Raw genomic sequence first — 16,465 nt, 5'->3', positions numbered from 1 at the left:
GAGTCTTATCAACCCCTGGCAGATTGTGAACATTTCTGGTATCCCCCTCTCCTTCCTGGCTGTATGAAACTCAGTCTCCAAAGCTCCAGATAAGACCAGCTTGCTTTCGCTATTAAGGGTAAATGCCTTATTTTTCTCATTGCATAAATAATAGTAAGAATGACTCTCCCCTAGAGGCCACAGATGTTGGGATGTTCCCTCAAATTTTCCTTGATGATCCTTACCGTGGATGGATTAATTTGTTTCTTAGAACCTTACTCGGAGAAACGTCTGTCTTCTGTGTTACCCAGTTTTACTCTTTGCAGTAACAAATCCCAGAATATGGATAAAGTGATGCATTTTGTTTGCTTTCTAAATGACTGCCATAATTATATTAGAAAGCAGGCTTCATGTACAGTGTGAATCCTTTCTTTCATTTAGACACTGCTGGGATCTTCAGGGACTATCAGAGGCGCTTTGTTTAGTCCTGAGGTTGTCAGGACATAGTTTTTCCTCTGCTGCAATTACAACCTGCCATGGCGGTTGCCAGCACTTGGTTTCGACTTCTGTTCAGCAGTGACAGCTTTGTTCTAGGGGACTAAAGATGCTCAAGAACCTAATTTGAGCACAGCTCTCTATGGAGAGAACTGAGGGAAGGTAAGCTCATAGTCTCTTTTCCTGCATTCCAAGGAGAAGTAGAGTCCTGGGATGGCCACAGCAAGCCTGGTTCATGGAGCTGGGAAACAGCTCCTGCAGGGTGTGACCTGGTCTCACTCTGTTCACCATTGTGAAGCTGGCGCTGCCCAGCACTGCCCAGGAGGTGCTCTGCTCCTGTCAGGATTGTTCTCACTAACGACGAGGAAGGTTTGTGTATGAACAATTTGTCCTCTGGGATGGTTGTCTCCACCATGCCGGTTAAATTCTTTCCCAGGTGCCGTCCTTGCTTGGCTTCATCTGGGCAGGTTTTATTCTAGTCGCTCTTGTTTTTGTTCTTCAAGGTTACTCACGTTCTACCTGTATCTCTGTTTCTGCATCATTCATGCCTGATTGCTCAATTACCCTTCTCCTGCCTTTCTAAGGAATATTTATCTGTCTTGTTCGGATATGAAATGTTGACAGTATGATAATGACAGAACTGTGAACAAAATAATCCAGAGTCGTGTGGTTTTGTTTTAATAGGAGAACAAAAGAATCCAAATTGAAGAATCAGGTGATCCCTGCATAACAATGGCTGTTGAATTGCAGTTGTTTTCTAGCTTCTTCCTGGCAGTCGCACTCCTTCATTCAGACTCCATTGATGTCCCACCTGTTCCATGTGCATGGTACATACAAGCACGTGGCACAGCGGCGCTAGCTGGAGAGTGCAGACAGAGACTTCCCGAGTTTTCTGTTACTTGGCCTTGGCTTGCCTGAAGTTTTTTGGTAGTTTTCTTGGTGAGGGACTAAAGGTGTGTGCTGGCTGAGGGTGACTATTTCCGAAGCTGGGAGAGGAGTCTTTCCCTGGTAGAGAAGAGCAGAAAAGGAACAGAGTGAACTTCTGCAAAGAAACATTTAGCTGAATATCAGGAAAAATGTCCTGAGAGATTAGGCAGCACTGAGAGCTGCCAGTGTGTGTAATTCTTTCTCCAGGGCAGTGGGAGAAGGCCCTGTGACTGAGACATTTTCAACAAGATAGGTAAAATCTTTACAAAAATAGAGCATAAGCAGCAATCCTTTACCAGCCAGAGGTGGAAAAAGGATGAGATGTTATGTGTTGAAGCTATTGCTTCTTCTATCTGTAATTTGCTGATACATGCATGTGTTAGATTTGCCATATTCATAATTAACCCTCAGTGCCTCTCATTCGACGTAATTCCAGTTTTCATGACCTAGACAGGCCCACACTGTCCCTTTGGTGACCTGCGGGACTTCAGTGCATCTTCATCTGATTTTTCAAATGGACTGAACTGAGTGTTTCCAGTGACACTGCAAATTTGATTAATCTTTTGCCATAGAAGGGCAGTGTTGCTAAGCAGCACTCACCAACATGAGCTGTTTCTCACATTCCAGGACTGCTTTATGGCCTGGCTCACAGACATACCCTCTCGTGTGCTTATGTACTGTATCTCCGTGTTTATTCTCTAACTCTGGATGCCAGAGCACAAGTCTGACCACAGCATGTGGAGCAGTAGGATTTGAGTTTTTGTTGCCATCTATCACTGGATCCGCAATGTTTTTGCAGCCATTTGTTCATTCTTTTGGGTATTATCCTAATTCCAAGGAACTTGTGTCTCAGAGGGACTTTCCTTATCCCTATAGAATCATGTTTTGAGGTAACATCAATCTGAGCAAGTTGGTGGCTCATGGATGGATGTTACTTGCTCTTCCTTTCAGATGTGAGAGCTCCTTACTTCACCTATCTGTGTGTTTCTTTAGGGGCTCACAGGATGACCAGGAATGGTCCTGAGATTTATGAAATAAAATTGAGAAAGAGAAACTGAAGGACTTTTCACCCACTTGAGCAAAGTCATGTGTTCAGCCTCCTCTAAACAGAAGGGGTAATACATGTTAATCTGTGTGTGTGCATTTCTAGGTCCAGAGATAATCAACTGTTTTGTTTTTCCTTGTAAGTTCACATCTCTTGTGCTCTGCAGAGTCTGTAAGCTATTGCTCTCCTTTGCCCTTTCCCTGGGCTTGCATATTAGTCAAGTCTTACTGATTGGAGCAAGCTGGTTTTTGTAATCAAAACAGAATTTGGGTTTATCGGTTGATAAACTTGCAAGAATATAACTTCACGAGGTTACCTCAGCAAGGATTCTCATAAGTTTGGGGGCGTCTTCAAGTTCAGATGACACTCTGGCTGACCGTCTCCTGCCTACCCTATGCCCAAGTTCAAAAGGGATCCTCTGCAAGCGCTGCGGATGCTAGAAATGCCCTCCTGGGGGAGAGGCACCCCGAGGGGCTGCCTGTTCGGTCACCTCGCGAATAGAGCCCTTTATCGCATCTGACAGGAGGAGAACTGCATGATAGCAAAACAACTTATAACTTGCAAGTTCAAATCAAAAGAACCGACAGTAATAAATTATATATGAAGTGTTTGAAAGGATACATATACTTACAGGCACATGCCTCTATACACTGAACAAATAAAAAATATTTGATCCACAAAGGTCAGTGCTATACATGAAATTCCCTTCCTTTCTTGTATCGGCGCCAGGAGACAACTCGGTGGATTACTGCTGTTCTTGGACTTCTGAGAGACACATCTGATGCCTAAACTCACCCGCAGTGGGGTTTTTTTTTGGTCTGTGCACTTCTTACTGTAGTTTAATGCAGTCGTGTTCTACAAAGAGAATAGCAGAGATGTGCACTTAGATGTCTTTACCTGATAACAAACTGGATCAAATGCTGCCCCAAAAAGGATTCTATTTGATTTTGAAAGCTAAGGCTAACATTGGCAACTGTAGAAACAGGTAAACTCACCTTTTTTTTTTTTTTTTTGTACATTTATGGCTATAATGAAGTGCTTAGAATTGGCAAGACTCTACTTGGTTCACAAATACAAATATTAATTATCCATTCAGTGGAGCCTCGGTAAAAGGGTGTTTCCATGTACTGTGGAAGAGCAGCATAGATACTGTGCAAGAGCAGAAAGAAAAAGCTGCTTCCTGGACTAAAGACTTTAATATCAAAATTTAAACTGAGATTCTAAAGCCCAGAGTAAGGACAGATCTGGTAGAAAATATTTACTCCCAGACTCCCAATTTTATACCTATAAGCTTATCTCTGACATACTAAAAAAATGGACAGCCGACCTGAAATACTGCATTTACACATTTATACTCACAGCAAGTGCTTATTTATGACAGTTTCATTATTAAGAGTAGTGGAAAAAAAAACAAAACTGACATCCTCCCAAGTAGTCTGTAGTTGAAACTTGCTAGAACTGAAACAAAAAGATATAGAAGAACTATAAAAATAGCCCCATCTGTTCACTCGTTCCTGTGGTATGTCCTTACAGGGTTTACTTGGTGTGGTCTTTTTGCCCAGGACTTGTGTCTGTTCCTGAGCGTTGTGCCGGACCAGCACTCTCCCCGTGCCCACGGGGCAAACCCTCACACTTTACCCCATGTGTGTTTGCCCAGCCCCTCTCTCCCTTTTCCTTGCTCCTTGTGCTTAGAAAATACTGAGAGCTGCCAGGACTCTTCCAAAGAAAGCTGCTCGTGATGCATCCAGCTTGATTTATTGAGATATTATTTTTAATTTTTATATATATTTTGTTTCCATGGTGCTGACTTTTTACCTTTCAAACTTTATCATGTCGGTTCACTGCAAATGAGTATTAATGGTGTGGGAATCAGTTCCAGATACGAGACTTGCATCATTACTTTATGTTTAATAAAACAGGAGCTCAAGATTTTGCTGTCTTTAACACTCGGTTTTGCAGCCCCTCCTGTTTCTCCCTTCTTTCTAGTTTTCTTAGAGTTGGCCCAGGGTGTATGGAAGTGCACAGTTCCTAACATCTCAAAGACATATTGTTCTGATGGGTTTGCATGGATGCTTTAAAAGTATTACAACATTAAAAATATTTAAATATTATAAGATAATTTCCAGATCTAGAATAATTGTAAATGCCAAACTGAGAAGCAGGAAAAATTAAAATGAGAATCCCATCTTCCTCCATCTGCAGCAAGATGATGGCATCAGATTTTGGGTTTGTCCAAATAAGTAAGAAAAAACAGCCCAAATCACAGCAGACATAACTGTCCTGTTTTGAATTGTGCCTGTCCTGTTTTAGCTTAAGTAGCACTGGTTGTGATTAAGCCATTCCTCAAAAGGATTTGTTTTGTTTTTTTCTGCCCTCGTCCTTTGTGTCTTATTATAACTTCCGTCAGCTTTTCTGATTAGAGCAATTGTTTTCCAGACCTGAGGATGACAGAGTCAAAACTGCAGAAACAAAACAAGAAAAGCAAGGCCCTTGCACTTAAAAAAAAGTTAAAATCACTGCACAGCGCAAGCTCTGTGTGTCTTTTTTCTTGCTTGGCTAGTTGAGTGCTGTGCCACACTCTGCTGTGGGCTTTGATGGATGGGAAATTTCCATAAAACTGTGCCAGGTTTGCATGGTACTATATTCTTGAACCAGAAGGGTTGTCTCTATTCCAGTGACCCTAAAATATCTCCTCTTACTCAGAAGTTGTTAGGTTGTGCAAGGGATTAATTTTAATAGTTAGTACCTCTGCTTACATTTAAGACGGTATTTCATGGTTTAATTGTCGTCCACTGCCTAAAAGGAAGTTAATATTAGCCTGAGTTTTGCTTCATTGTGTTCCAGCAGAACTTGAAAAGTCATTTGGGCTAAACAAAGACAAATCTGCACTAAACGAAGCAGAAGCATTATTCTCATTTGTGCAGATTTCACCCTAGTTCTGAGCGCCCTGACGTGTCCACACCTCGCCACGCGGCCCCGCCGCCGCGCGACACCCTGGCTCTACCCGCTCCAGGGCCAGGGTGTCTGCTCCGGGCTGAGCTCAGGCTTGGGTAAGGACCCTCAGCACCACAGGGTCTGTTCCCTCATGGTTTTCTGCTCTCTGAAGGGATTCTTGGGCTCTGCAGATTTCTATTTATTGTCATTTCATACAGTCTGTTAACTTCTTCTGAATGAAACCTTCCAAAGTTAGTAGTTTAATCTTTTCTAAGATATTTTTACTGGTGGTAAAAGCTTCCCACACATCGGAAGACAAAATTCTGCCCCAGACAGCTCTCAGTATAAACTTAAAAGCATATGAAGAACATGTAATGTAAAGGGCAATACTTTAATTACTCGTGAACTCACAAGAATGCAGCTAGGCTAGAGGAGTAGGCAATGTTCGTAGGGTAGGATTAGCCTCATTTGTCTGGAGATCAGAATCAAATGTTGTTTAAAGTTATAAATGAAGAAGAAATGGATGATGTTCTTATGATCTCACCAGGAAAGCACGGCAGTCACACCCCAGGTCAGATTCTCTCTCTTGTATTTATGGAGGCCAACTTCTCTCTCTTTTTTTTCTTACCCCGTCTAAAAAAACTACAGAAGGTAGTAATTCACACATTCGACTTTCTGATCTCTGGCGTGCGCTATGGAGGTGCAAAGTATTGCTATAGCAGCATAATTTATCAGCATTAAAATCTGACATATCATTCTCCCAAGGAAGCTAACAATGAAAACTGAAAATGGCACACTGTGATCTCCTTCCTGTAGCAATGAATGCAAAAACAATGGGAAACAGAAGGAAAATAATGTCTTACTGCAGCCTTAAATTCTAATTTCCAAATCCTGCACGAATCATCTAACTGTTGTCGAGATGTGAAATACAAGGTAGTGAAAGAAAGCTGTGATCCTTTGCCGCAGAAGGTATTTGGTTTTTTTTCCTTATCAAGTCCCTGTCCAGAGTTCAAAGCTATTACAGGATTTGAAGAAGTGGCTTGATAATATGATGACATATTTGTGGCTAGGCTGACAGCGATAAAGGAAGTTCAGTCTCTTGCTTCTGGGCAAAACCTACTCACCGGTGGTGTTTAGGGCAATATTGCATGATTGGCCAGCTGAATATTTTTGATCTTTTCCTTCACAGCAAATATTGGCCAGTCTCCATAGCAGGCAACCAGACGCCTGATCCAGCCAGAAGAACAAGAGCATCAAGAGTTGGTTATCATGAGTATGAGGCTGCTATCATGTTGATATCATGAGTATGAGGCTGGCTAAGGTCTGAGTACCAAGGGAAATATCTTAGCAATGCTGTCGATAATGCAAATCCTCAGATTTGCTGTTTCATAGTCAGGTTTCTCTATACTGTAAAAATTCTCTAAAGCTGTTTCTCATGGTCAAAACACTTTTGAAAAGGCCTTTGTTATCTTATGTGTTGGCTTTCTGTAAGATGGCAAATTGTATAACCTGATGGCCTCTGTTAGATACGTCGTGCTATTTCAATCATGCAGATAGCTCCCGGAGAAATATTCAGTTCACCTGAATGCATGTTACATACCTCGTTTGTAAGTAAAGTGGCACTTAATAAATGTGAAACACCTTTGGTTATCCGGATGTTTCAAATTCTTGATGCACTTACAAACAGGAAAGTCATAACAAGAGCTGCACAGTCCGCCCAAGGAAATTTTGCAACCGGAGAAAGACATAATGTGAGCCATGAATATCCTAGGTGGGGAAGGAGTGTTCCGATGGCGTTGAACAAATGACAGGCTCAATAGAAGTTAGACTGTGATTATCTTTCTGCAAGACATATAAAGGGTATTAATTTATTAAAGCGAGCTGCTCAAGGCTACATGACCTGTATCCATTCCTTAAGGTTGACTGGGGAAACTCCCGAGACTCACGCCTGGAGTGGAGGAGTGCTCTGGGGGTACGGCTGGGGTGCTGGCTTAGTACCCAGGGGAAGGATACCTGTTCTCACACTTTGTTCCTTATGCAGGTCAAAATCTGTGCTCGATGCAGCGGGGATCTTACGCCCTTTCCTAGGGATGGGGAGGGGGAGCAGCGTGTGCAGAACCTCAGGTTGTGCAGGGATTTGCCAGGTTGTTTATATCTTATTATAGCTAATTCATTTCTGTGGTATGATGGTGTGTAAAAGGAACACTTCTTCAAGCTTCACCCCCAAATCCTGGTTTCTCTTTAAAACTACCCCACTTTCTCCAGCTAACGTGCTTGACCCAGTATGACTGTTCTCATACGCTGTAAATGCTGGACACCACGGTAGTATTATACTTTTATTGCCTTATTTAGCCAAGAGATTAAATGTAATGTTCAGATTATGTAGAACATTAACTCCTAACAATAAGCAAATAACACATTAGAAGCTTTGCTATTAAAACGTTTAGTGCTGGCTTTGCTGTGGAACACTACAGGAGCTGTGACTTATGTTCCACGAGGGAGGAGGCACAGCGGAGAAGAAGGCGCTGTACGTTCAGCGCAAGGGTCTCTTTCTTCTCTAAAGGTAGTGCCTATAGCTGCTGAGTCCACACGCTGGGGTTATGAATGCTTTATAGGAGATTTTTCCATGTAGCTAGAACACCTGAGTCCAATTCTGCCAGCCATGGCCGAAAATCTGGGGGGTTCCGATCAGGTAATTGAGTTCTTGCCTGTCTCATGGTTGCTGGTGAGGGGGTGATGTGTTGTACCTGTGCCTGCGAGATGGGGCTGCCAGCCTGGCCAGGCTGGGCCAGCCGGAGCCCCACGCCGCAGCCTCTCCTCCCGTCAGGAGTTGTAATGTGCTAGTCTTGTCTTTCAGACAGTATTTTTATGTGAGCTGATGGTTGCCAGGGTAACGGAGGCTTCGGGGAGTCTCGCGCCGACGCAGCGCCCTGGCCTCGTCGAGCACTGGGAGCAGATGTTGGCTGCGAGCTGGGGAGCCGGGCTGGCAGCGAGGAGCGGCGTTGCCAGCAGCCGCACATGAAGGGAGCTGGAGAGAACAATTTGCCTGGCTGCACTCGGTGCAAGAGAGCAGGTTCAGGGCTCGCTCTCTCTTTCTCCCTTTTTTGTTGTAATTTAGTATTCTTGTCTCACCCCACAGGGGTTCCTCAGCCGTCGGCTTAAAGGCTCCATCAAAAGGACAAAGAGCCAACCGAAGCTCGATAGGAACAGCAGCTTCCGGCACATTTTACCTGGCTTCAGGAGTGTGGACAATGAAAGGTAAGGGGACGTTTCTCGGAGGGCGGGGAGGAGGGTGTGTGTGAGAGAATGAGGATATTGATTTTCCCAGGTCTTGTTAATATCTTGCTTATCTTATTCAGAGCAAGGGCCACATCTGTGATAGAAGTAGACTTGCTTAATTGCAAGAGGGGTCATTTTAATTCGTTGGCGAGTACACAGTGCAAGCCCTCCCTTTTTTAGGTCAGATAACATGTACGGAGAAGCCTGACTGCTCTGCTTTCTTTTCCCCAATAAATCCTAAGTTGATGCACCAGCATATAAATAGCACGTAGATGCAGCAGCCAAAGCCGACTGATGCAGGTGAGGGAGTGAGGGGAGGGATGCTCACACACTGGACTACATTGAACATTACTGGGTTACACACTGTACGAACAATAACATAGAACAATAACAACCATCATCTCCCCAAATGCCTCTCTCCCCGTGCACACACATAGATCCTCAGCATAGCCGTTGACTGCCGTCATTATACTGAGATGGATTCTCGGCGTGTGGCCAAAGCTGCTTTTTCTGTCTGAGCCATGGCAGGATCCTTCAGTCCAGGAGGGATGTGTTTGCAGGGAACGTGCAGATGGGTCGGATGAGGTGTTTGACACGGGATGGCCAGCATTGGAGCAATTTGCAAGCAAAATAAAGGAGAAATGAGGCTTTGGTTTTATTCTTCATCTCAGTTAGAAAGTATAGTAGGTCTTTAGTGGGTTTGTGTGTATTTATGTATATGCAGATTCACATCAGTGTGTGCATGAGACAGGCACACATTCCAGGTAGATTTATGTGTAAATTCACATGCAGATCAAGGTCATGGTTGGGTAAGACAGACTCCTTTGCCAACCACAGAAACAAACTAGTGGTTTGCTTCCAAAAGGAAGATCTTTCAGCCTTACATGAATCATTGTGGGGAATGACACAGAAGTATTTAAGTGCCAAGAAAAGTCTGTGTCTGAAAAATATGCCAAATTGGATATACACTGATGTAACCATTTTGTAGCAGTGGCATTTTAAAATATCAAGATGGTACTTTAGAATCCATTGAGTAAATGCTTCACTTTAAAAAGCAATGACAACTTTTACTTTGTTTTAGCTATACTTACTCATTGGAGGGGCTGGGAATATCTGAAGCCTGCCAATGACAGTCGTCAGTCTGGATTTTTCCTTGCCTCACCTATTACAGCCTCATAAGCTCTTTCCTTTTGGATTCTGCAAGTAGGAGAATTGTGCTGGTCAGTGCAGAGTAATATTTCAGGGGTTACTACCTGGGAAGACAAGAGTTGATTTGATTCCTGTGCTGCAGTTTTCACAAATGCTCGAAGTAGGGCACTGTGTTCCGTACGGAAGATGAGCAAGCGTAGCCGGGCGGCCGGGAACCTGCCTACAGTGCTGCTGCTTCGCTCAAAGAACGGGCACATTAGACAATATTTTCTTTCTACCTAGATGAGTTTTGTTTCTTTCTGTGAATTGGCAGTATAGACATGGGAATTAACTGTTTTGGCCAGCCCTGCAGCCAAAGTCATTTTCCCAAATTAAGCCTTGTAATTTCTCTGCGCTCCCAGCACAAGAGCCCTGGAGCTTGCTGGGCAGTGTCCTTTCAGAGAGAGCCAGATTTACTGCAACTTTTCTTTAAAGAGATTCAGTGAATGGCTGTAGCACATTTTTTACTGTAGAGCTTAAAGGGTGAGTTAGAGGAGAGGTAGCATTTGGCAGCCTTGAATAAAACCCAAGGATTTGCTTATCTATTTAGAAACTGAAAAGGAAAGGCTTCTATTAGGCAGGTATCGCTCACAAATACACTTCACCTATGATACGCAGACGTGCCCTGATCTGGAGGAAACTGTCTGACACTAGGTAGCTTTTGACAGCGAGCTGTTAGTCCCCTAATTCCCACCGTAGTGTCAGATCTCTAGTGTAAGCAAGTGTCCTTCTGCAGAAGATCTTGGCCTTGGGTACTGTTGCTCTCAGAGAGGTGAAAGAAAAGCAGCAGCTGGGCTTCTCAGTCATGCATCGGGGTTTTGGTTACGGAAGATAATTTCATCTTCCTGAACATTCCCATCCATGGCTGCTAAAATGCACAATGCACTCACTCCTGTGTATGAAAGGGCTTGAGTCTGTTAGATCACTCCCGTGCATATTCTGCTGTGCTTCCTTGTCTGTCATGAAATCCAAGAACTGTTTCAATGAAGCATCTGGTATTGGAATATTTGCCTCTTAAATATTTGATTCTTGACTCCATCTTGTATCCAGGCTGATTGTTCACAAACTGCTCCTTTGCTCATAGAAGTAACCATTGTAACAGTGTTCTGTTCTGGAGCTTCACAGAATTTTTGCGGGAGATGCCATAGCAAAAATGAATAGTGCAATAAATGCAGTCAAAACACTCCAGGTTGAAATATTGAGCTATAATAGATCATAAATGATCCTGGTACTTGGCTTCTGTGTATCTAAATCGGTACTGTGTCATGCCTCTTAGTTCTTTATTTTTTCTTTTCTTGCATGTCCTGTTTATCCTGCCATGTACAGCAGATGCGTATGAATCTATGAAATGTGCACATACGTGTGCAGGCAGCTAACAAGGTGGATGTGGTTTGTATGTAGAGCAGAGCTGAGAATATAAACAAATATATCTGTGCTTTTTATCCCGTGTCTGATTAATGCATGCATTTAAATACATCGTGTAAATTTTATACGGAAAATTATTACCTCCTACAATAGCGAGAAATTTGCACAGAGTTTTATAAAAAAAGGAAAACAGGGAAATAACATTAAACATTGGGAAAGTCACAGAATGTCTTGCTGCCATCAGTTCGGAATCGCCTTGTTAATTCTGTCGGTAGAGTCTGGTTTTCATACCTTGCCTTGGCACAAAGAGAACAGCCAGGTTTCCAGCAGAGTCTTGCAGAGCTGCTCTTACAAAGCCTGGTTACTGCGTCCTGGGGAGGAGCTGACAGCTCTGAAATGGGGCTTTCTTGGTCGAGTTGACGTGCCATCTCCCAGGGTCCCACGTCCATTGCCAGGCAGCTGTTTGCAGTTCTGCCATGGCGTGTGCGTGCATGTTCAGAGCAACTATGAAAACTTTGAGAATTCTGCTTTACTAAAACCTCAGCCAACCTTTTTTTTTTTCTCTGTAGAGAACACCGGAGGAATTGCTTAAAGTGGTGTGTTAGAAAAATGCATTGATTGTAGTCAAGCACAGCTGATGTTTGTAGAAGAAACATGGTTGTTTCTCATGGTATTGGATTTTACATTGACTGAGAAGAGGCCTTTTGCTCAAAAAAAGGTGGAATAAGGGGTTTGCACTACAGTAAATTACTGTGGGGTTCATATTGATGTAGTTGGCCAGGTTTTGCCAGTCTTTTGCACACCAATTTTTTTCTAGGAGTCCTGTTGCAGTAAGAGTAATAAAATGGATTGCGAGTAAGAGAAGCAAAATCAGACCGAGTGTAACTAGTGTCCTGCATGAGAGGTGCATTAATCTGGCACAATCAGTGTATGTGAATGTGAGATTTGAAGGAGGATTGTGGAATGAGTGCTCCTTTCAATCTGTTGGCTGGTCAGATTGCTTGTTAGAGCTAAAAAGGGGTCTGTAAGAGTGGCTTTTGGCTAACAGTGTCTCCTGCATCCTGATTTATTACAGCAGCTAACAAAGTTTTTATCGCGGAGCTCTGAATGTTTGTCTTTGTAGCAGCCTCTCTGGAATCAGCCACAAATCAAGCATTTGGCAGATGGATTTTTGTTAATTGGACCCACATTTCTGCTACAAAATTTGCGATGGAGAAAGTTTCTCGGTTGGGATTTGGGCAGAGGGAGTAGAGCCAGAGAACGGAGAGAAGGTTATTCTGCTGCAGTTGTTGATTATTGTTGTTCGTGCATTTCGGATTGTTTTCTTGTTGTAGTGAACTTTTCAGTCACTGCTCTCACTTCATTACAGTAATCTTTTAAAGATCATTTCTGACAGTTTGGCAGGAATTTAGAAAGTAGCTTTATATGGGTGGGTTTTAATTTATTTTTTTTAAATCTGAATACATGAACTTGGTCCCATCTCCTCTGAAACTGTCAAAGGCTGCCGTGATTTTATACAGGCTCTGAGAGGGCAGGGACACAGCATCGCTCCGTGGGACAGATCCCTTCAGCCCGTCTTGACATGGTGGACAACGGGCACTCGGTGGAACTCCGTATTCTGATGTAATCCCCGAGCTGAGCATTCCTAGGGACACTCTTCCTCAGTGCACCTAGAATTTATTTAATGCTGAGGGACTCTCAATTAACTAACATGGGTGATTATTTCGCAAGGTTTTTTTTCATAATTCCAGAAGATAACGTTCTATTTAAGCTTTTTCTTGGCACTACAAAAGTCTGAGCATATGGTTGATTGTTAAATGAGCCTCAGCCTTGGAAGGGGTACAGCCGTGCATTAATAACAGCAGGGATTTGCACTATTGCTACTTCCTCCTTAAACTACTTTTTTTTTTTTTTTTTTTTAATCCCATCAAAAATTTGTACTTATAACCCACAGAGGGAAGAGGAAGTGTACAAGTCATGTAGTGCAGCACATTTAATTCCTACTCTAGTGCTAATGCTGTCTGCTCTGTGGGTTTTCAAATGATCCTGAAGCTTATTTTGATGCAATAGGAGAGCATCAATAACTTATGAACATCTGTACTCTTATAGTAAACTTTGTTTGCGAGTTCTTTTTAGATCTAATTATCATTTGTTTATTCCCAACAAACTTGATATGCCAAATATTTTTAGGCATGATGAGATTGGTTAAATTTGATGAGGATATGGCGAGTGCTGCATTACAAAGGATGAAGAAGTCACTCCGTTTCCTTTGGAAAGAGGAATGACTCATCCTGCAGAACTAGGACACGAGCAGACCCCGGAACGCGTGAAGGGCTTTCAGATCTGTGTGAACAAGTGCTGGAGAGCTTCCTTTCTCTTCTACCTCCTTACTCACACGGCATTACCCAGTGAAGCTTTCTAAGTAGGAAGACTTAGAATAGTAGGTGCACAGCGAAGGGCGACACTAACAACGTGTTAAGGACAGCGCAGGAGCCTCTAGTTTTCATGATAATGAAACTATTTTGAGGAAACACTGCTGGGTTCCTATCTGGAAATCATTCAGCACTGTCAACAATAACTAAAGTGCAAAATAAAACATCTTGAAAAGTCAGGAACGGGAGTGTCCAGCAGGTAACAATGTCTGATTTCTCGTGGAGTGAGTTGTGTCTGTTCCCAGTCCCCTCACAGTCAGGGAACAAATGTACGTAGCTTGAAGATTCAAGGACAGTTTCAGGATTAAGATTAGCCTCATGTTTGTACCAAGGCTACTTTGTCCTGGATTATGCAAATCAGCCTTTTAATGGGGTTCTTTTGCAAAATATTTCTTGAACCAGAAAGTTAATTACTGATCCCTAATTAATGGCTGTGTTAGGAGGCTAAAGTAAGAACATCAGAACATCAGAGAGAACTCCTTTGAAGGAGAGATGCAGGAGGAAATTACCAGTTCTCACCAGAAACTGTTATGTTCCTCATCTTCTTCTCATGGTATTAGGAAGTTTAGACACTGCTATTCAGATATTTTAAAAAGGAAAATACTCCTAATGAAAAGGGGGGGATTTTGGAGGGGTTTTCTGAGAAGCATTGAAACAAAAAAAATTAATCCTCTATATAGTAGAAAGACTAACACTGTCCTCTGTAAAAATAATGTACAGTTCCCTTATACAGGTGGTTCAGGTTTCCATTGTGTTAAGACTGGCATTTATTCCCCTTGGGAGTCAGCCAGATCCGCAGCTAACGGCTGATGTCAGGAGCAGTTAGAGCAGGAGTGTGTTTGAAACGGGGTGTGGGATTGGCAGTTTGCGTCCTCCTGAGCACGGCAGCCCTGGCAGTGCCAGCGGAGGCTCCGCAAAGCTCAGGCCCTTTCCCAGACAGTGCTCTTTGCATTGCATTTTCTTAATTAAGGGAAGTAGATCTGGTAAATCTGGGAGGTTGAAAAATCAATTGCACCGGCCTGTGAACATAAAAATATTTGTTATAAAGCCCCGTTGAGGAGCGTGCTGCTCCTCGTGGCTAAAGCCGTTTAATAACCCCAAGAAGGGCAGAGTCGGACTGGAAACCATGTGGTACCTTTCCGCTTCTCCCAAGGCAACAGCAAGGTCTCCACTATTCCTCCCGTTAATTAGGTTTTGTTACACACACATGCACATATATATTTGTTCAGGCTTTTGCACAAGCATGTATATCGGTGATTTGTATCTGAGGCTACCTGAGGTAAATGCATTTGACATTCTCAAAGAAATACATAAACACTTCCCCTTATCCTACATATTCAAATTAACTTCCGAATTGAACAGGGTGGCCATGTCTAATATCTCTCAGGAAAAGCCTAGATTAATTCCTAGAAAAATTTTCAAGCCGTAGACAAGGGAAGGGCTAAGAGGCCGGAATTATTTAACAGCCTTCTTCCCATTTCTCTGCTTCCTGGTTTCCTCACAGTCCAAACAAACAGCACAGTGCCCCAGAGGGTACAGCTTGTGCTTTGACTTGACTTGGAGTCATGCAGTAAAATTATAAAATCCTTCCTGCTTAGGCATATGCAGCGCTACTGGGATAATTGGCTTCATGCATCTTACAATTAGCTTGCAAAAATATGTTTTGCATTCCTGACCTTTTCTCTATAAGCAAGGCCATTGTTTCACTGTCCTGCTTAATTACAAAATATAGTGTTGTGTGAGGATAGAGATGACATCGTTGTATCGTTGGCTCTAATTTGACGAGACATCATAATGGGGAGTTTTCATACTGAGGGCACTGAATTAGTGTAGCATGAAGCCACATTTCTCTAAACCTACTAAATAAGGAGAAGTTAATTTTATGCTCTATCTTTTTGACATTTGTAATCAAAGCATTGTATTACAGCTGCAGATGGTTAGCATTTGAAGAATGTTTGGTAAATGCTGACAATCGGAAGGCATTGTTTCTGCAGCGGAAGATCAGGTTGATTAATGGACAGAAGGATGCTTCCCTTCATTTTACTGTTCTCACAGTCTGAATACGTATTATTGACTCATTTGGCCATTGCCCGACAGACATGATGTTGCGGTGCATCAGTGTACACCTCGGGGTTACAAGCAGATACTTCTGTTCGTATCCTTTCAGCCAAGGCTCTGAGCGAGGGTGACGGTTAAGTTGCATTGTGGCTCATGGTGTCTTGATATTCTTCAGATCAAAGGCAGATACTGCTACTCCACTGCATTAACATTTTGTTTCCAAACAGACCATTTATTCTGACTTTGCCCTGGTGAGATTTTCATGTGCATGAATTTCAGTGCAATTACATTAGCATTACTCTTCATGTCAATAAACTCAAAGAAAAAAAAAAAAAGAGAAAGAAGATGACATCACTACAGCTTTTATACCAGAAGATGTGTTCTGTTAGTTCTAGACTCTTCTGTTTGCTTTTTGAATTATTGTTTATAATAAAAACTAAGATACTTCTATCCCAGGCTTAATCATTCTGGCACACAAAGAAGACTGCTCATGATGAAAACATTACTTTTAAACTAAGAGGAATGGTCTTGCTTGCCCGAGCCCACCGCCTCCTGGCCACGTGTGCCCCTTGCAGCAGATCCAGTCATCACGCAGTCTTTAGCAAGTTGGTTCAGTGGGAAATTATTATTTAGGGGGATGATTTTCTGTCTGGTTGGGGCACTGATCCAACTCATGTAACTGCAGAGTAAAGGGAAGGTGGCAGAAAAAAGGATTTTTCCTTTCAGCGGCGGTGTACAGTTGCATTTAATGAGATAGAGTGTC

General features: G+C 42.7%; 1 protein-coding gene across 8 annotated transcripts in view; it reads left to right on the top strand.

The window, feature by feature from the left end:
- DAB2IP (DAB2 interacting protein) overlaps positions 1 to 16,465 on the top strand; it is a 203,659-nt gene that overhangs the window by 80,237 nt on the left and 106,957 nt on the right. For all 8 annotated transcript variants that reach the window (XR_003399580.1, XM_026860151.1, XM_026860155.1 and 5 more), the window contains exon 3: positions 8,520 to 8,638. Coding sequence is in view for 7 of the 8 variants with exons in the window: in XM_026860151.1 (XP_026715952.1) it covers positions 8,520 to 8,638 (119 nt within the window). In the remaining variant the exon portion in view is untranslated. The remainder of the gene's footprint in view (positions 1 to 8,519; positions 8,639 to 16,465) is intronic.

Source organism: Athene cunicularia (genome assembly GCF_003259725.1).
Source record: "Athene cunicularia isolate RWA chromosome 17 unlocalized genomic scaffold, athCun1 chr17_part1, whole genome shotgun sequence".
Taxonomy (NCBI): domain Eukaryota; kingdom Metazoa; phylum Chordata; class Aves; order Strigiformes; family Strigidae; genus Athene; species Athene cunicularia.
The sequence above is the reverse complement of the archived record's forward strand: the minus strand, read 5'-3'. Positions and strand labels throughout refer to the sequence as shown.